This window comes from Schistocerca nitens, chromosome 11 (genome assembly GCF_023898315.1).
Source record: "Schistocerca nitens isolate TAMUIC-IGC-003100 chromosome 11, iqSchNite1.1, whole genome shotgun sequence".
In the NCBI taxonomy this organism is placed as follows: domain Eukaryota; kingdom Metazoa; phylum Arthropoda; class Insecta; order Orthoptera; family Acrididae; genus Schistocerca; species Schistocerca nitens.
In genome coordinates, this window is record NC_064624.1 from 154,975,457 (window position 1) to 154,997,188 (window position 21,732).

Below are 21,732 nucleotides of genomic sequence, written 5' to 3' on the forward strand. Positions count from 1 at the left end.
AGAAAATTTACATAGATACATACATATATGAGAAAATAAGAAATTTACATATTACAAAAAATATTTCTGAGCACAATGCTCTTTGCATATCAGTCTTTGTATACAGTCTTTCTGGTGTGTATCTTCTTTAGGTGTCGTAACATTAATATCTTTGAATTGCAGCGTATTATCGTTGCTTAGCACAGCGTTTGAATTTAGTTCACATGATTCGTGTTTACAATGGAATTAATTCGAACAATAAATGTTTCTATTATATTGCTCCAATGTCTTTAAACGTAGTATCGGATTCTGAGTGTGTGTGTACTGCCTGGATCTCGTGCGTGTGACTTGAAGAAAATCCAAAGTTTGTTCAATGTGTCAACACGAAATTGTGATCTCCAGCAGTCGAATTTTGGTGGCGTCTACCGGGGTATAAATGGTCAATGAGGGCACAGGAAACACCTCACTGCCTACGACAGGTGATGAGCTTGTCTTTTACACCAACCTGAAGACCTGCCGGCTTCCACAACACCATACACTTCAAAGCATATTGACTAGAGGTGGCAAAAAATAACGTAACTGATAGAAATAACCGGTTACTGAGAAGTAACGGTTACTGCGATAACCGTTCCTCTGATTCTGGCAGTTATTTCAATAACTGTTTAGTGTCAACAGTGCCTCGCGCCATCTGTTGACCGAAGATCGTACTGCGCATTTGGAAGGCGTTCTATAGACCATGGGAATAACTGTGAGACTGCGCGCCATCTGTTGATAAGAACTGTGTACTATTTCGTGGGCCTTCGTTACTTTTAGCATAAACAATTAAATAAAGTTAATGTCCGAGCCGTGGCTGATAGGAGCTGCAGTACAGGCATTAACAAGTACAGTCGATCCCTTGATCCACCGCCTTACGTGTTAATTTAGCTTGGACGGGTAGTACAAGGAGAGTTACTAAGGAATTCGAGCGACTATGGAAATAACTGTCAGAGAACTGTATTCTGCTCTGGCAGTTATCGTTATTGGCTCGCAGTTCTAGTTCTCTGGCAGTTATCGGGCTACCACCACAGGTAACGTGGAAGCTGGTAACGGAATAACTGTGTGTCTAGACGTTCCTGACTCGGTGACTTCAGTTAAAGGTCGTAGATCCCGGTGTTATTTCCAGAGAGGGTAGTAACTGGAGCGAACAAATATTTTCGTACTGCTACGGGCCATCGGGGAGAGGGGATGGCAAATAACTGGAATCTGACAAGCGAAATGTGGTCATATTTCGAAACTCTTGATCGAGAGTTTGCGAAATGTACTTTGTGCGGTAAGAAATTATCGTACAAATCGACGACGACGAATTTAAAGAAACATCTCCAGAAATCACATTTAATTGTGAATTTCTCTTCACAAAGACCTTCGGAGCTAGATTTGGGTGAGTAATGAAATAAATATATTTATTGCAATTACGGTTATTTCAGTGCATGCATAATCATTTATTTTTTTATTTTATTAATTTTTTTAAGATAAGAGCATGCTATACAGTGTGGTGCTTTGTGAATTTTTACACACAAGTTTTCATTTGTCGTGATTACTTAAGCTGTCGATACCACCGCACCTGTTTGCCTTGACATTTTCAAACATTAAATTATGTTGCATATGGTGCCGGAATACTTAATTATTTAATTCGAAGTTATTGTTACAGGTGTAATAACGATAGTGCTAATAAAATGCCACTGTGTGGTATATGAACTGTCGTCTCGCAATTATTAGTAACTAATCGGATAGCGGATTGTATCAGTGCTCATTCCTGTGTATCATTTGTTTGTAACCCTGACGATGCGGGGGGGGGGGGGGGGAGGAATTAGATACTGTTTCATATTTTAAAATTTTGAAAAGGATAATTGTTTTTAATGGAGTCTTCAACTGAATTCCATAAATGTTTTAAATTTTGTGGTGAAACTTAACCCAAAAATTTGACACGTTAATCGTACATGTGACTTTCCACAGTGACAGTGATATTGAATATTTTGAAGTTCAGGGCCCTACTTATACATCAGTATTTGTTTAAAATATGATATGTCAACAACAATTAAGATATTTTTTTAGGGTGGAAATACAGTACCCTCCCTTCCCCCCAATACACATTATTGAAAATGAAAATGTGTTGGTGTTGCTAGGATTTAAGAAGAAACTTGAAGCTATAGTCATTACTAAAACTGAGTCAATTGTCAACTTGTATGAAGTAAATATTCAAGCTGCAAGTACTATGTAGAATACTGTACGCAAACAATGTAATATATATCAACAAAAATATGGCATCATTTCTATTGTGCTTATGCTGATATGAAACCTATTTTTCTGTAGGTGAAACCCTTCCTGTAGAGGTGATCCTTGGCACCAGTAGTGTGGAAGAGGAGCGAGCTGCTCCAGCCCCCTCAATGCAGCAAGGTGTTCAAAGTTCTATGACATCGTACCTCTCCAAAAGGATCGGAGTGAACCAGAAAAAGAAGATAGATGGGCAACTTCTTCAGCTCTTCACTAAAGACTTCCAACCATTTTCAGTCGTTGAAGATTCGGGGTTTTGTGCGGGCCCTTAATCCTGGTTATGAGTTACCAAGCAGGAAGCATATTTCAGATGTAATGCTGCAAGCAGCATACACAGCAGCAAAGGAGAAAGTGGTAGACAAACTGTCAGCTGCGAAGACAGTTTGTTTGACCACAGATTGCTGGACATCGGCAGCAAATGAAGGTTACATGGCGGTGACAGGGCATTTTGTGTCTGAAGATTTCACCTTGCAATCTGTGTTGTTAGGATGTTCCCAATTCTCTGGTGCACACACTGCTCCGAATCTGTCGGTATCTCTAATAGGCATGACAGATAACTTCAGGCTGACAGACAAAGTTTTGCCGGTTGTGACGGATAATGCACCAAATATTAAAAATGCAGTATCCATTTTAAAGTGGAAACACTTTGGGTGCTATGCACATACACTAAATCTTATTGTTCAGAATGCACTAAAACATTTTGTGTCAATTCAGCAGAAAGTGAAAACTATTGTAGCATTCTTCAAGAGAAGCTGCAAGGCAACAGAAAGACTGCTGACATACCAACAAAATAATGGGGCAGGTCATGTTAAGAAACTGGTGCAGGAGGTGCCAACAAGGTGGAACTCTACTCTGTGTATGTTGGAGCGAATAGTTGAAATTAAAGATGCGGTGAAGACTTCACTTGTACTATGCACAGTTGATTTTGAACAACTGACAGACGAGGAATGGAACATCTGCTCAGAACTCTGCTCTGTGTTGAAGCCATTTGCACAGGTTTCAACACAGCTTAGTGCTGAGTCATATCCTACTGGCAGCCAAGTAAGTTAAGCAGCTTTTTTCTTGCTAAAATGTTAGCTGTGGTATTATGGCGTAATCATTTCTGAGATATTGTACTGTTTGTGTTATATTGAACTTATTCCAATTTTCAGGTTATTGTTCTGACAAGGGGATTATTATCAGTGTGTGCAGAACTTTTGAAAAGGCCATTTAACAGTGTGACAAGGACTATCATTGAAGAATTAACAAAAGGCCTGAAGGACCGTTTCCACAATGTAGAGATGAGCAAATCTATAGGAGTAGCCACTCTACTAGATCCACGCTTTAAATCTCTTGTGTTTGAAAGCCGAGTTGCAGCAGATAATGCAAAGAAACAGCTTATTGAACTAGTAGCACAAAAGATGGGTAACAGAAGACTGACAAACACAGGCCAGAGCCATGAAACTGTGTCAACTTCAACCACCACTGATCCCTTGTCAGTATGGGGTGTCTATGATGCAATTATAAAATCAACACAGCCCCAGGGCACTCCTCAGTCAGCTGCTATTGTGGAAGTACAAAGGTACATGGACAGCCCAGTTATTAGTAGAAGTGAGGATCCACTGGCATGGTGGCGTGAAAATCAATATATTTTCCCAAATGTTGCTAAAGTGGTGAGGGAAAAATTCAATATAGTGGCCACTTCTGTGCCGTGCGAAAGAATATTTTCTAAAACTGGTATCATTATAAATGAAAGGCGAACACGGCTGAAGGCGTCCAAAGTTGAAAAACTTATATTTCTAAATATGAACAGCACTAACTCCTGAATTTCCTGTTACAGGGTACGTGTTATTTATTGTATTTAATGAGAGATTACTGGTCCCAAAATATGCTTTTCTTATCTTAGATGTTTGTTTCAGTAGTGGATTCGAGAGGCACACCAACACCAGCAGATGAGTCTCCGTTTAATACTTGGGATATTATAACAGTAAGGTAATTCTAGTTTGGGTACATTTTTGGCAGATTTGATCTCTCCCTTAAAATGGAGATATAACTGTAGGGCATAGCATATATTTGTTATGCTACATTAAAAGAGTACTAGTGGTTTTGTGTTGAAGTGTTTAATGTATATTGTCAGTCAGTAAGTCGGAGCACTTTGTTCCAGTTATAGCTCCAGAAGTCAGTCACCAGCAGCAGATGTCACACATTTATAAAATGGGAAACTTGAAGTATAAGGTACTAGTGGTTTGGACACGTGTGGGAAATTCAACTTCCACTTAAAATGCAGATACATTTGAAGTGTGTAATATAGTTTGGCAGTCAGTAACACACAGAACTTTGTTCCAGTTATAGCTCCAGAAAACCGCCACCAGCAGCAGATGTCACACAGTTATAAAACGGGAAACTTGAAGAATAAGGTACTAGTGGTTTGGATACATGTGTGGGAAATTTCACCTTTCACTTAAAATGAAGGTACAGTACAGTCCTTAAGAGTAAACTGGCAAATGGTAACTCAAAGCTCTTTGTTCCTGTTACAGCTCCAGAAGTCAGCAGCAGCACACAGCCATAATGCGAGAAGCTTGAAGAATAATGTGGTAGTGGTTTGAATACATATGACATATTTCACCTTCAGTTTAAAATTGAAGTTTGTTTATATTGGCAGGTGGTAACTCGGAGCTCTTTGTTCCAGTTATGGCTCCGATAGTCTTCCAGCAGCAGCAAATGTTACACAGTCCTATAGAGGCAAACTTGAAGTATGAGGTAATAGTGTTTTGCATAGAATGGCAAACTTGACCTTTCACTTAAAATGGAGGTACATTTGCACTGAGTTTAATGTTATGACACGTGAATGGATTACCAGTGATGTATATGTAAATACTGGAATTTGTAACTTAGAACTTAATTTCAGTATCGGCTTTGAAATTTGGTCACTGGATACAACTATATTATCTTTCATGTTGATAGCAGCAATCATCAGATTGCAATCCAGTTTAGTACCTGTGAGGCATGAGATGTCAAAAATACTTGTGGGTTATTGGTAGCCTGTGTCGAGGCACGTGGCACCTCAAAGTTTGTAAGTACAGTAGCATTTTGTTTTCTGCTTTACTTAAAAATTGTTAGCTGTAGCACCCATTCTGACATTTAATTATTTTGAATTTCAAGTTTCTTAAAATAATACTGACATCAGTTTCATGTGTGTTAACACTAAGCCATATATTATTGTTAATATATGCTATTTTCCTCAGATGTTAACTGAAATTGTTTTATTGTAATGATAACAACACTTCAGCCTTTGTAGACTTGCAGTATATGTTACCTGCTGAGAAATATTTACTGGAAGAAATGGTTTCTTTGAATAGGACCGAAAGGAATACCACTGAAAATGCCAAACGTGAATTGGTGAAACCTCTTGTGCTCAATACTAATTTCATTTGGAAAACACAGAAGTTTTTTGGTGGAACACAACAAATTCTCATAATTTTGCTAGTTTGTATTCTAGAAAGGGTGCCAGAAATGGAAGAGTATAATTTTTATTAAATCGGGCATTAAATGTAAGTAGGTTGGAGTACAGAAAGGGTGCAACTGGCCTTTCCCACTGTAGCCTGATGTGCTCCAACATGCATTTGTACTGATGTGCAGGTGGTTATAACACTAGTATCAAACTGCATGGTACCCACTTACTAATGTGACCTACCCTTGCATGATCTGCTGCAGACAGCAAGATATCCGCTACTGCTCTTACTACCTGTCCAACAGTTGTGGAGGATTTTTTCCCCTTGGTGCTTGCCATGACATGTTTTGCCCTCTGCCCTTAAAATCTCAATTCTTGTTACATTTTTCATCCATTTTCTATCTCCTGATGGACCTGTATTGATTAAAAAGCTAATCTATGTAGAGGTGATTGTAGAACTTTTGCTAGTGGCAGTGTGGAGGGGCTCCACTCTTTAAAAAATGAAATTACATTGTGGGACATGGAATTATTATTAGAGGCTTTCATGGACATTTTGTTTACTGAAAAAGTCAGTCATTATCTGAGGTATTTAAATGTTAACTTCAAATATAAAACTGCATCAAAAGATAAATTTCAGTAAGTCTTTAACAAGTTTCAGTATCTTGCTTCACATGCTGGACCCTCCAACTATAAAAAAGTGTTTTGCAGAGAACAGCTATTCAGATGTTAACATCCCAGAATTTGTGTAAAAGATATCCCTTACATTGTTAGTTTCATTGTGGTCACACTCTACAGTGTAGTTTTATCAGCATACATATAGAAGTTTGAAGAACATATTAAATTAATTGCTAGACATGCCTTAAGTGAATATGTTTACTACTAATGTGAGTCAGCTAAGTAGTTGCTGCAAGTTTTTATGTTGTTTCTAAAGTGTCTTTAGACAAGGATATTTCTGCTGTTTGTTTCCTGCTCTTCTGTTTCAGATAACTTCTCATATATGCAGCAACTGCTGAAGCAGCCTCTGGCAGTTTATTGAAGTTCCGTGAACAAAGTGTTGTGTGGTCTGTTTGTGTAAAGTGATAAAGAAAAATGTTAAAGTGTAATTGCATATATATTTAATCATTATTTTTGCTAGTGGTAAGATCTATTTTCATGTAAATCAGAACATTGTACAATAGGTAACAACCGAATGAGGCAGTGTAGCTATTAACAGCACTGACCTCATATTCGGGAGGATGGGGTTCGCTCTGTCTGGCCATCCTGATTCGGGTTTTCCTGGATCGCTAAGGCAAATGCCGGGATGGTTCCTTCATCAAGGCCACGGCTGACCACCTGTCCCAACCTTAAAGAGATCCTTTAAACATTGTGTGTATTCCCAAATTTTGAATTATTGATGTTTGTTGTATTATGTTGAGATGTTCTTGGATGAAATAAAAAAGTTTATACATTTGTATTTGTGGTCACATGTTAAATTACTGAGAAAATTGCAGTGTGGTTATGGCACCGAATTTGCATTCAGGTGCATTGGGATCCTTCACCTGTTTAAACATCCAGATTTACATTTTATGTGGGTTCCCTAAATTCCTTTAGGCAAATACTTTTGTTGGTTCCACTGAATAGGCCATGGCAGATTACCTGCCATTTCCAATCTGAGTTTCTGCTCAGTCTCTGACATGTTAAATATTTATTCATTCTCTTTATAATGCTGCAATGTTTTAAGTGTTCCATATCATTGTGGAAAAGTCAGAATAAAATTGATCTCACATGTACATACATTTGTGTTGGTTACCATTTTTTGTTTTAACTTATCTTACTTCCTTTTGTTCCCTGTACTCTTTAAGTAATTTGTTGAAAACCCATGAGCTCAAAGACGAGCACTTACTACCATTTTAGGATATATTTTATGTACAAATATGGTAATCTGTCTTTGTTGAGGTGATATTACTGTCTCATGAACATAGGTGTCTTACATAGAACATACAGAAATTAAACAGCTGTGCAGTAATCTTGTAAGAATATATTTTAATTTTGGGGCAGGATAGGAAACTTATCTCAAGTGATACATGTATCACATCTCCTACCTTCTCAAGAAATGTCAATTTGTGGCACTACTGTGAGCACAAATACTTGCTGTCTCATACATAGTATGGAAAGCTATGAAGTGTAGTAGTGTGTATGCAACATGTTAATACTTTCTAGGGATTTTAAACTTACTGAAATGCCTTGAGTATTGGCGGTGATCTAAAAATGGAACATAGTTGAGTGTCTTCTCCAAGTATACACCATCACTAATGCTTGGTAGCATCATGATGAAAAAGTGCCAGTGCTGTATCAGGTCAACTTGAATACAAAGAAACTTAAGTAATTTGGTGAGACTTAGCTTTGTGGCATTAGTGAGAGAAAAATGAGTTTCCTCAATTTGTACACATCCATTGCAAATAGGCTTTTTTTCATTTAATTAGTTTTTGGCCATTGAGTTTGAAGCATTTTATACATAGTTTGGAGCACATCACTTTTATGCAGGAACATTGTCCAGTGTACACTTCAAACACATGTATTGCAATTGAAGCATTTCACGGAGGTATATTTGGCATGAATACAATATGCTTACAATAATCACGTCAGATACTTTGTCAGTGTATTTAAATAAAAGTATAGATTTACTTACATTTGGGCCTATTAGCACTTGTGCATACTACATGAACATTTTTGAATAAAATATGCTATTTTGTTTTCAAAGAGCTCAAGTCAGTTTATTTTCTATTATGTTAAGCAACACTGAAAAACTGTTAGGTGCACTCATGCTACGTTGAGGTTGTTATATGCAAGACTTTGCCCTTCATTTTGAGTGCTCATCTTGTCTTGTTCATGAATTAGTCTTACCTATTCAGACAGTTAACTGTCATGATATTAAACTGCAAAAAGATCAAAGCAGGCAGCTGGCATTGACAGATGAAGTGTTTCGAAAGGATTCGTGTTATTGCCTCGTGTGAGACAGAAAAAAAGCAAAACGTGGAATCCACAGGTAAAGCATTCCCCAGGAAAGGAAATTTTGTATTTCCTGTAGATCAATATTTTAACAGGGTCTGGTAGAGTAACTTAAGTAAAAAGTATTATTTCAGTTTTGACAGCACTTTACTGCAACAGTCAATATCAGATTTCTGAAAACTTACTGCAAATTTGTATTACCTACACAATACCATTAATTCATACTCTCACAATCTGGATATCCAAAGAAGAATTGTATAAAAGAGTGAAAATGTATTGTAATGACATCTGATACATTAAGCCTTATGAGATGTTAATCATTCAGAACTGGAATTCTGTATACAATAATGCCAAACATGAGAGATACACAACAAACTGAAGGCTTGGACATACGCATTAGTCATTCTCCCACCACAAAATCAAAACCCTCACTGTAGATTAGATTAACCTGTTTTTGTCCCAGGGACCCAAAAATGAGATGATTCTCATGGATGTGCAACATGTCAAAGTATAACATAAAGCATTTGAATATAATACTTACCACCATCATCATCTGTCACGAGATTGTCAAAATATGTGAATATATTGCAGTAAACTGGAGTTGCTAATATGTACAGTATTAATACACTGCCAGAACAAAACATAGTTATGCACATTTAATAAATTTATCACACACAGAATACCTGATCTTGACTGTTGTGACCAAGTGCTGTCAAAACTGAAATATGCTGGTAACAGAATTTTTACTTAAGCTGGTCTAACAGTCCCTGTTAAGATATTCATCTATAGAGTAGGAGTTGCCTACCAAAAAGTCTTTCAAACTCTCAGTAAACCGTGCTTTATCTGAAACCAAGTTTTTAATGGTTGCTGGCAGTTTATTGAAAATGTGTGTTCTTGAATATTGAACCCCTTTCTGGTCCAAGGTAAGTGATTTTAGATCTTTATGTAGATAGCTGTTCTTATTCCTAGTATTGATACGATGTATTGTGCTATTGTTTGGAAATACTTGCAACAAATTTTATTAAAGAATAAATATACTATAAAGCAGTGGTTAGAATATGAAGTTCCTTGAACAGAACATGGTGTTCTTTTATTTATACCACAAACGATTTTTATTAGGCCTACACGCTTTTACATGCTAAAAACTTTTGCTCCGTTGATGAGTTACCCCAGAAAATGATCCCTTATGACATAACAATAAAAGTATGTTAACTTTTTTACATTTGTGTCTCCTACATCTGACACCATTCTAACTGCAAATACAGATTTGTGTAGGAGCTTTAGCAATTCTGTGGTAAGCCCTTCCCAACTGAATTTATTATCGAGCTATAATCCCAGAAATTTAACACTGTAAATCTTTTCGATCTGCATGTCTTTATATGTTATGGGATTACAGAACCTTACGTCACAGGTCAAAGCAGACGGGTGGAATCGGACGCTTTCATTCATCCTATGTTATACACATGCTGCAGCTGGAGAAATCGTGCAGTTTTCCAACTAGCGTACTCACACTTTCAACCATATGACTATCTTGTAGAGGAGTAAACGAATCTTTCACATTACGTATATTTTTGTGTTTTATTACAAGGCAGTACACTTATTCTATTAAGTAAACATCACAAGAAATTAAGCTTCGAATTTAACCTAAAGTATTCAGTTTACATATTTCTTCAAACTTAAAAACGCACGTTGTTAACATTTTACTTAAACAGCGCTGTGGCGAAGTTCCGCGTACTTTCTGTTGCAGCTGCGAGGATAATATTTCTAATAGCGACCGATAACCTACATACATATAATCTGAAACACTAATAATCGTTCTAACATCAACTAAAATGTACCCGGAGTTAATAAGCTGAGGTTATGACACGATTCATACGACATTCCTGCTATTTCACACCACTCGGCACTCGCAGTTATACTGATAACCAAACTGATGGATTCCAACTATGTCGTTATTTAACTGTCGCAGTTATCGGTATTCGCTAGCGAAAAATAACTTGGCAGTTATTAATAACGGTTAACGATAACGGTTATCAAACAATAACTGGAACTGTGATAACGGTTACTCCAGAATAACCGTTTGGCCCACCTCTAATATTGACACTACGTAAATATTTCTTGACCAGTGTTCCATCACGTTGGTTTCTTCTTTGCACTTTGTTCCATTTATATGAATCATGTGCTACATGCACAAGTCCTTTGCAGCTCATTAACATCTCCTTAAAATACATTTCTTGATATAGTAAGTACATAAATATACAAATATTTACAATTAATCATTACATGAGATAGTTACATTGTTGTCATATACTACATATTAAATGAAAAATATAGTAAATTTTTTACGTTACATTCAATATCATTGTGCTGACATGTGAATTACATTACATTCAGATTGAAATATACATTTTATTTGTTAGCTCCCTATTTATTTATTTATTTATTTTTAAATTTTTTTAAATTTTTTTATTTATTTTTTTATTTTTTCGTTACACTTGCAACATTTGAAGATAATTGTGGCAACTCGCTAGAATATTCAACTTAAAATTCATCTTGCTTCCTGGAATAAAATTTACACATATTTCAAGCTTCAAGGCAGCCCTCTGTAGGAGGATAGATTCATGGGATGGTTGCTAACTACTTCATAAATATTAGTAAAGTCATCCCCTACAGTGGACTACACAAAATAAAATATGATAAATAAAATACATGTTAACTTAATATAACGTAAAAGTTGCTATACCTAATACCGTTTCTAAGTGTGGTGTCCCCACTATTGCTGTTTCTAAGAGTGGTACCCCTCAAGAGTGGTGCCCCTCTAAATATCTTAGGATCCTACAAATATGTACATCAGTGTGGTAAGTGTGTGTATATATACAGTTCAAGTCAATCATGTTCCTATAAAGTTTGTGTAGTTCATCTCCTTCCTTTCATGAGTATCAAGCAATATAAATAAATGTTTTACTTAATAAATAAATAAATCTTCTTAGATAATTGCTGCTGCGTTCCATGCTGTATATCCATTCTGTATTTACCTTGTGGTACCTGTAAAATTCTATTCATAAATAAATATGTGTGTATGTCTCTCCATACTGTCAGATAATCACGAATTATATAATGTCATATATTTCATCAACATGTATAAATTTTTCTAAGGGAGGGACGAGAGTATGAGCCGCAACAGAGGACTGACGTTTTGTTTTCTCCTTATTCTCCTTTCTATTTAATGGCGCATTAGTTCAGTACAGTAGATGAGCTTTAATTATGTCATTAGATGACTGCTAAATATGTTCTCTTAAAAAATTCTTCCAATCTGAAGTGTCAAGCCTACATAACTCCAAAAATTTCATTACAAGTTCCCATTAGATTAGTGTTAAAGTGTTATAGATTTAAATCTTCTGGTATATTTCCAACAGTGGCTACTGTAAATAATTCTTTCCACATAAATCTATACTTTCACCTTTAGTTATAAGAATATATAAGACACCACATAAGTTATTATCTCAGGTATACCAATCTTTCAATAAATAATATTCTTTCCACTACTTTCATTCTGTATTCCAAGAGTACATGTGATATAGCGTTCAAATCTAGTTTCTCTCCTCTCAACATATTCTCAATTACTCATAACATTCTCACCTATCCATTATTCATTCTTCACAAAATAACATACTTATTCCTCAGCATTATATATATATTTTCCTCTTATTCATCACCACTTTACCTCTCTCCATATTACTATTTATCCTCTTATTAAACTAAAATTACATTCACTCATCTCATTCAGTCACTCACATCACTCATATCAACATTACTATTATCACATGCCTCCTAAAGAAAATAATTCTGTTCAGTTCTCTGCCACCTCTAATGTGTATATGCCTCAATAGCAACTCCTCTTACAACCAAATATCTTATTAGCTATTGGATGGTTCACATTGCTTTCTAGACTTACCTGCATTCATTAGATTGTAAGTATCTGTATAACTTAAATGTAGGCTCATCATAACTGTATATCATATTAATTATCTTCTTCTCATTGGCTAACATTTTACTGTATGTATTTTTTCAAATGTCTGTGTGGATGTAGACCTCTGGGTTTATGTGTTAATGGATATTCTAATGAATAACAGCCAGGGTGTGGAATATTTGCAATTCGGTATGGTCCAGAGTATAAGATCTGCCATTTCCTGTTTAAATGTTTCAGTTTTGTGGGTTTAGGATGTGTTCTTAGTAAAACTAACTCATCAACTTGAAATGTTTGTGCTTTCCTGACACCTCTGTCATATTTCTGCTTTCTTTCCTTAGCTTTGTCACATAATGTTGTGTAAGCTTGTCTTACCTTTTCTTCTAAACTAACATGATTTGTTGTTGCTGTAAGTTTAGGTAGAGGGTCTGTCCATTCATTTCTTTCTGTTTTATCCATAATTAATTCAGTTGGTGTGTGTTGTTGTTGTTGTGGTCTTCAGTCCTGAGACTGGTTTGATGCAGCTCTCCATGCTACTCTATCCTGTGCAAGCTTCTTCATCTCCCAGTACCTACTGCAACCTACATCCTTCTGAATCTGCTTAGTGTATTGATCTCTTGGTCTCCCTCTACGATTTTTACCCTCCACGCTGCCCTCCAATGCTAAATTTGTGATCCCTTGATGCCTCAAAACATGTTCTACCAACCGATCCCTTCTTCTAGCCAAGTTGTGCCACAAACTTCTCTTCTCCCCAATCCTATTCAATACCTCCTCATTAGTTACGTGATCTACCCACCTTATCTTCAGCATTCTTCTGTAGCACCACATTTCGAAAGCTTCTATTCTCTTCTTGTCCAAACTGGTTATCGTCCATGTTTCACTTCCATACATGGCTACACTCCATACAACTACTTTCAGAAACGACTTCCTGACACTTAAATCTATACTCGATGTTAACAAATTTCTCTTCTTCAGAAACGATTTCCTTGCCATTGCCAGTCTACATTTTATATCCTCTCTACTTCTACCGTCATCAGTTAGTTTACTCCCTAAATAGCAAAACTCCTTTACTACTTTAAGTGTCTCATTTCCTAATCTAATCCCCTCAGCATCACCCAATTTAATTTGACTACATTCCATTATCCTCGTTTTACTTTTGTTGATGTTCATCTTATATCCTCCTTTCAAGACAATGTCCATTCCGTTCAACTGCTCTTCCACGTCCTTTGCTGTCTCTGACAGAATTACAATGTCATCGGCGAACCTCAAAGTTTTTACTTCTTCTCCATGAATTTTAATACCTACTCCGAATTTTTCTTTTGTTTCCTTTACTGCTTGCTCAATATACAGATTGAATAACATCGGGGAGAGGCTACAACCCTGTCTCACTCCTTTCCCAACCACTCCTTCCCTTTCATGCCCCTCGACTCTTATAACTGCCATCTGGTTTCTGTACAAATTGCAAATAGCCTTTCGCTCCCTGTATTTTACCCCTGCCACCTTCAGAATTTGAAAGAGAGTATTCCAGTTAACGTTGTCAAAAGCTTTCTCTAAGTCTACAAATGCTAGAAACGTAGGTTTGCCTTTTCTTAATCTTTCTTCTAAGATAAGTCGTAAGGTTAGTATTGCCTCACGTGTTCCAACATTTCTACGGAATCCAAACTGATCTTCCCCGAGGTCCGCTTCTACCAGTTTTTCCATTCGTCTGTAAAGAATTCGCGTTAGTATTTTGCAGCTGTGACTTATTAAACTGATAGTTCGGTAATTTTCACATCTGTCAACACCTGCTTTCTTGGTATTGGAATTACTATATTCTTCTTGAAGTCTGTGGGTATTTCGCCTGTCTCATACATCTTGCTCACCAGATGGTAGAGTTTTGTCATGACTGGCTCTCCCAAGGCCATCAGTAGTTCTAATGGAATGTTGTCTACTCCCGGGGCCTTGTTTCGACTCAGGTCTTTCAGTGCTCTGTCAAACTCTCCACGCAGTATTATATCTCCCATTTCATCTTCATCTACATCCTCTTCCATTTCCATAATATTGTCCTCAAGTACATCGCCCTTGTATAAACCCTCTATATACTCCTTCCACCTTTCTGCCTTCCCTTCTTTGCTTAGAACTGGGTTGCCATCTGAGCTCTTGATATTCATACAAGTGGTTTTCTTCTCTCCAAAGGTCTCTTTAATTTTCCTGTAGGCAGTATCTATCTTACCCCTAGTGAGACAAGCCTCTACATCCTTACATTTGTCCTCTAGCCATCCCTGCTTAGCCATTTTGCACTTTCTGTCGATCTCATTTTTGAGACGTTTGTATTCCCTTTTGCCAGCTTCATTTACTGCATTTTTATATTTTCTCCTTTCATCAATTAAATTCAATATTTCTTCTGTTACCCGAGGATTTCTATTAGCCCTCGTCTTTTTACCTACTTGATCGTCTGCTGCCTTCACTACTTCATCCCTCAGAGCTACCCATTCTTCTTCTACTGTATTTCTTTCCCCCATTCCTGTCAATTGTTCCCTTATGCTCTCCCTGAAACTCTCTACAACCTCTGGTTCTTTCAGTTTATCCAGGTCCCATCTCCTTAAATTCCCACCATTTTGCAGTTTCTTCAGTTTCAATCTGCAGTTCATAACCAATAGATTGTAGTCAGAATCCACATCTGCCCCTGGAAATGTCTTACAATTTAAAACCTGGTTCCTAAATCTCTGTCTTACCATTATATAATCTATCTGATACCTATTAGTATCTCCAGGATTCTTCCAGGTATACAACCTTCTTTTATGATTCTTGAACCAAGTGTTAGCTATGATTAAGTTATGCTCTGTGCAAAATTCTACAAGGCGGCTTTCTCTTTCATTTCTTCCCCCCAATCCATATTCACCTACTATGTATCCTTCTCTCCCTTTTCCTACTGACGAATTCCAGTCACCCATGACTATTAAATTTTCGTCTCCCTTCACTACCTGAATAATTTCTTTTATCTCGTCATACATTTCATCAATTTCTTCATCATCTGCAGAGCTAGTTGGCATATAAACTTGTACTACTGTAGTAGGCATGGGCTTTGTGTCTATCTTGGCCACAATAATGCGTTCACTATGCTGTTTGTAGTAGCTAACCCGCACTCCTATTTTTTTATTCATTATTAAACCTACTCCTGCATTACCCCTATTTGATTTTGTATTTATAACCCTGTAATCACCTGACCAAAAGTCTTGTTCCTCCTGCCACCGAACTTCACTAATTCCCACTATATCTAACTTTAACCTATCCATTTCCCTTTTTAAATTTTCTAACCTACCTGCCCGATTAAGGGATCTGACATTCCACGCTCCGATCCGTAGAATGCCAGTTTTCTTTCTCCTGATAACGACGTCCTCTTGAGTAGTCCCCTCCCGGAGATCCGAATGTGGGACTATTTTACCTCCGGAATATTTTACCCAAGAGGACGCCATCATCATTTAATCATACAGTAAAGCTGCATGTCCTCGGGAAAAATTACGGCTGTAGTTTCCCCTTGCTTTCAGCCGTTCGCAGTACCAGCACGGCAAGGCCGTTTTGGTTAATGTTACAAGGCCAGATCAGTCAATCATCCAGACTGTTGCGCCTGCAACTACTGAAAAGGCTGCTGCCCCTCTTCAGGAACCACATGTTTGTCTGGCCTCTCAACACATACCCCTCCGTTGTGGTTGCACCTACGGTACGGCCATCTGTATCGCTGAGGCACGCAAGCCTCCCCACCAACGGCAAGGTCCATGGTTCATGGGGGAAGAGTTGGTGTGTATCCAGTAGAAATGTGAGTTAAATTGTTCACTATTTGTTCAAATGGTGCTAGGTATTCTACCCATTTTGTGTGCTTCTCTGGTGTGTGTGTTCTCATAAACTGTCCAAATTCTCGAAATGTTCTTTCTACTGGGTTTCCTGCTGCGTGAAATCTTGAAATTATAATATGTTTAACATTCTGTTCTTCAATAAATGTCTTCCATTTTAAACTGGTAAAATATGCTGCATTATCCGTGATCATAACTTCAGGTTTTCCTATTCTTACAAAATAATCTGTTAATAGACGTCTGGTAACAGCAGTGGTAGAAACTGAACGTAAAGCATATAATTTTAAATACTTTGTGAAAACATCTAACACAGCAAGGATGTATTTCATTCCTCCACGTGCTTGTGGATAGGGTCCTGCAATATCTAAAGAAATTAGCTGTAATGGCCTCTTAGGTATGATTGGGTGCAATTCATTCATGCTTGTGCGATTAGAATATTTGGCTTTCTGACATATGATGCATTTCCTAATATTACTCAATACTCTTCGCCTTAAATTTGGAAAGTAGCAATATTGTATAATCTTATCTGTACATTTGGTTACACCATAGTGTCCCCAAGTTCTGTGTGTAAATAAAATAAAATCATCAACATGAGCTTCAGGTAAGCAAACACACCAATGCTGTGATTCAGGGTTTCGTCGGTGGAATAATACTTCTTTGTGTAACGTGTAATATTTTTCAAGATGTGGGTCTGTTCCTGCACGTAATTTATTCTTTATCTGAATCCACCTGGGATCATTGTCCTGCAATATGGCTAACTTCCTGCACATGTTTTTGTAGTGAGGTGCAAATGTACCGTCATACATGAGTAAAATTTTAAAATATGATGTTTGTTCTGTCATATCTGAAAATTCTTGTAGGCCTTGTGGCAAACGAGATAGAGCATCGGCTATAATGTTGGATTCTCCTTTTACTTGTCCCTTTGTCTTATCTAAAATGATCTGTGTCATTGTCTCAAACTTCTCATCTAAATAATCATCACATAATTTGCATTCATGTACAAGTTTTTCTGCTAGAGTTGTGTCATTCTTTAAAGATGCTACATCTGCTCTGTCTTCAAGCTTTTCTAACTTTTCCTGTAAGGATTTCTGCTCCAATGTTACATCATTTAATCTGTCTGAAAGGTCTGTAATCGTCAGGTCTAAGTGTTCTTGGTTTGTTTTTACGGAATTGTGTGACTGTCGTAATTCGTCAACTTGGGTACTGGTTTTCTGTTGTTCAAAAACTACTGTTAACAATTTCTCATTACATCGTTGTAAGTCAGTTTTGGTCTCGTCACTGAATTCCACAAATACCCTTTCTTGTCTCGTAACCTTGTCTGATAAGTCAGTAAATTTCCTTCCAAGACTACTGGTGGTTTCTGTCAAGTCGGCAATTTGTCTCGATTGTTTTTCAAAATTTTGTTTTATGTCCCGTGTCAGTTCATCGAATTTAGTGTCAAATTTCCCAATGTCATGTTTTAAATTGTCATTTTTCTCGTCTAAAGCGTCAAATCTTTTGTCTAAAGTGTCAAATTTTCTGTTTTGGTCACCAAGTAACTTCAGAATCTGGTTGAGCATGTCAGAGTCCTGTGTCTTAGTTTCGTCATTTTTTCGTGTCTGATTGATGTCTGGTTCTGAAGTTGACGTTGTCAATGTCACGTTTTGTCGCGTAGTACTCACTCTCCATTCGCCTGTATATCTGTTTAAATATAGGGGTTGTTGTCTTAATCGATCCGGTAAAATTATGTCTTGAACATCCTCCCTATTAAGTTCAATATTCATTTGACTGTCGGACATGTTTTGCAGTGTGTCACTTTCACTAAGCTCGTCCGCGGAAACAATTTCTACGCGTCTAGCGTCCATCTTGCGATTTTCATAATTAATTGCAAATAAAATTTTCCAATGGTAAAAAAAGATTTTTGAAATATGATATGTTGAAATCTGAAATTTCTCTTATGGAAATGGATATTTCTATATGATTTCTAATTAGAAATTGAATTATTACATTGGCACTGAAATTTCCCTCTCACAAATAAATGACTGTGAATATGCTCTTCACTTATCATTTGCAATAATAGTAGTAAATCAATTTTAACTACAATTTGAAAAAAATAATTTCGAAATAAATGGATCGGAATAAAGGAAGTACAGATGGCTGCTTGAAACTGGAAAAAATGTAAATTTCTGTACTCACCATTTTTTTTTTTTTTTTTTAGTCTTATGTTGCAAATGTAGCGTCAGATATGCAGTTTTCAATCCAAAATTTTTCTTTCGCGTCCGTGGAAATTATTTTATGGAATGTTATCCTTTTCCTTTTTTTTAAAAACAAATTAATTTCCTCAGCATGAAAATGAAAATTAACACAAATTAATAACAGGGAAAACAATATTGTTGTAAATTTCATGCACGTAACATTACAATTGAAATGAATGAAACTTAGTCCAAATTCATTTTCTGATGCTATGAAGTGGTTAAAATTAGATAAAATGTCCAAAATTTATAATAACTGCACCTGTATCAAATCCAAACTGCACTTGTATCAAATCCGAACTGCACTTGTATCAAATCCGAACTGCACTTGTATCAAATCCGAAGATTGCAACGTATCAAATCCGAAGATTGCAACGTCCTGTCACTAGGACGCCAATTGTGGTGTTACCTTTTTATTTTCTCTTCTCCTCATTATCTATTGAAACAACATCGCCTTGTAATGTAATTTTAATTTTTCACCAAAAGCACATTCAACACAGCGGGAAAAATACACGTCTTTCGTATCAAGACAAGAGAGAGAGACTCTAGTCGTTCTAAAAAACAAAAAAACTACGCAAAAGTAAGAAAAAAAAAGAACAAAATTATTTATAAAATCGGTCGCTGGCGCAGCGCTCTTCTGCGTGCGCGATCGTAAATTATAACTTTGCGGAAGTCAAAGTACCATTACACTGTGTACTTTTATTCACCAGCAGCATGTGAATACCTGCAAAAATTAATGCCTCTGCCCCATAAATCATTGATTTACAAATGGTTGGCAAGTGTAGACTGTGAACCTGGCTTCTTAAAACATTTTTTTAAGTACATTCATTTGAACCCAATTGTAAGGGACCAGTCGCGATGCCTTGGGAAAGATGGCAATCATTGTACACCGTCTCTTGCCGCTGCTCCAAATTAGTGATTGGGTAAAAACGAATCACATAATATTTGCAGCCACGTTGATCGTATATGTTGCTGTTGCTTGGTACAGATACCAGGGGTTATGCATCTTTGTAAATTCGAGGTGAAAGCAGGAGACTTCATTTTTTTTTCTTTTTTTTTTCTTTCTTTTTCTTTTTTTTTTTTTTTACGCATCTAGAGGGTTGGATCCGCTCCTTCGAAAGTGTCAGATTGCAAAGCCTGGGCTACTCTCAGGGTGGAATCTCTGTCTTCGAAGACTGTGTCTGTCTGTCTGTCTGTCCGCCCGCCCGCCCGCCCGCCGAGTGCTGCTGTACGTCCATCCGTCCGCCTGCTTGCTCGCAGTCCATCGCCGCCGCCGTAAGCGCTGTCGCCGCCGCCGCCGCCGCTGCTGCCTGCTGTCCGTCCGTCTGTTCGTCGCCGAACGTCGCCGCCACCGACGCTGCCGCCGCCGCCGCCTGCTGCCCGTCCGTCTGTCAGTCGCCGTTCGTCTGCAATGAGTACTCCCACCTCCACTGTCATCTACACCTCCCCCTCTCCCACGGTCACTTCCTGGAGTGCCGTCCCTGGCCTCCCTCCTCACACCTCCCCTCCCCTTCCTTCACTCATCCATCCCCCTATCTCCTCCCCTGCTGTATACCCGCACCTCTACACCCTTCCTCCAGCTTCCACACCCTCAACAGCTCCCACTACTACCCCCGCCCTCACGTACACTTCTGTTGCCACCTCTGCTGCCGCCCCCCGGGTGGTCGGCTTCCCCTCTCTCACCCACCCCGTCACTTTGTCATCTGCATCTCCCGCACGCATCATGTCGCGCCGAGCCACCGTCGCCACCACTGAACCGGCTGCTTCTCCCGGTGCCTCCACTACGCCACAGGGATCTGCCACCCGCCACCTCCCTCTCCTCCCCGTTCCTCTCCCCTCCTCCCAGCCTCCAGTCTCCAAAAAACCCCAAAAGCGCGTCATTTTCGACCCTGCTCCCGCCACTTCCCACAAAAAGTCAACACCACCTCCCCCTCCCCCTGCCGTCTCCATGGACACCACCCCTCCTCCTGCCACCCATACCTCGGCCCCCACCCTCCACACCTTTGTCCTGTCAACTCCCGATCCTAAGTTCCTCGACACGTTCCTTACTGTGGAGATACGAAAGTACTTACCTGGTGCTCCCATTTCCCAACTCATTTCCCACAGGGACTCAGTCCTTATCGAGTCCCCGTCCCCATCCTTTCACACAGACCTCCTGCGAAAACTCCCACGAGTTATATTTGGCCCCCACGCCTCTCTGACACCCTTACTTTCCGCTTCCACTCCACGTCAGCCCCAGCCTCCCCGTCGCCCCCCCCCCCACCTACACCGCTGTGATCACCAAGCTCAGCCCGGTGATCACAGAAGATGAAGTGTTGGCAGAACTGAACTCCCACCCGGACTTGGAAATCCGCTCTGCCCACCGTATCCACAATGCCCCTGCTCCCACCTACCTCATGTGGGTGTTCTCTGAGTTCACCCCATCCATTGACCATCTCCTCACCCAGGGTGCCCTGATATACCACCGTCGCCACCCTGTCGAATCCTCCAAATCCCCTCCCCAATCCTACCGTTGTCAGCGGTGCCTGATGTACAATGACCACCTGACTCCCAACTGCAAAAACCCCCCACCTGTCCCCATTGCAAGGCCTCCCACTTTCTTAAGAGCTGCCCCAACCTCGCTGCTCCTCCTTCCTGTAATACCTGCAATCACCCCCATCCCACCTACTCCCACAAGTGTAAAGCTAAACCCCCTCCAGCCACCCCTGAGCTTACAGTCCCAGTTCATCCCGTCGATCCCCCTGTCCGTCCCAACAATTCCCTCCATCCAACCCCCACGGCCGAGGACATCATCCAGTTCCTTACCGTTGTACTCCAAAACATTCACCCTTTTCAGCGCCCCCACACCTTCCAACAAATCTCCCTCGCCGCTCGCTCCGTTTTCCACCTGAACACCTTTGCCACCTACTCCCACAACCAAGCCCACTTCACCTTCACCCGCTTCGACACCCTAGTTTAAGTCTCTTCCCTTCCCTCTCTTCCCCCCCTCCTTCCCGC

At 38.9% G+C, this 21,732-nt stretch overlaps 1 protein-coding gene across 9 annotated transcripts; it reads left to right on the plus strand.

Moving 5' to 3' along the window:
* The first annotated feature begins 1,026 nt into the window (after window positions 1-1,026).
* On the plus strand, window positions 1,027-7,172 carry LOC126213439 (E3 SUMO-protein ligase ZBED1-like). 9 transcript variants are annotated; one of them, XM_049941183.1, is made up of 9 exons: window positions 1,027-1,396; window positions 2,329-3,330; window positions 3,441-4,109; window positions 4,188-4,260; window positions 4,433-4,503; window positions 4,615-4,685; window positions 4,806-4,862; window positions 4,958-5,138; window positions 5,233-7,172. In XM_049941183.1, exons 2-3 carry the CDS (start codon window positions 2,479-2,481, stop codon window positions 4,092-4,094), a joined length of 1,506 nt encoding a protein of 501 aa, XP_049797140.1. In that variant the 5' UTR covers window positions 1,027-1,396; window positions 2,329-2,478; the 3' UTR covers window positions 4,095-4,109; window positions 4,188-4,260; window positions 4,433-4,503; window positions 4,615-4,685; window positions 4,806-4,862; window positions 4,958-5,138; window positions 5,233-7,172. The 9 variants fall into 9 exon arrangements, with proteins under 9 accessions (XP_049797140.1, XP_049797138.1, XP_049797141.1 ...); XM_049941181.1 differs by having other exon boundaries at window positions 4,958-5,080; window positions 5,177-7,172; XM_049941184.1 differs by having other exon boundaries at window positions 4,958-5,028; window positions 5,177-7,172.
* Window positions 7,173-21,732: the final 14,560 nt, after the last annotated feature.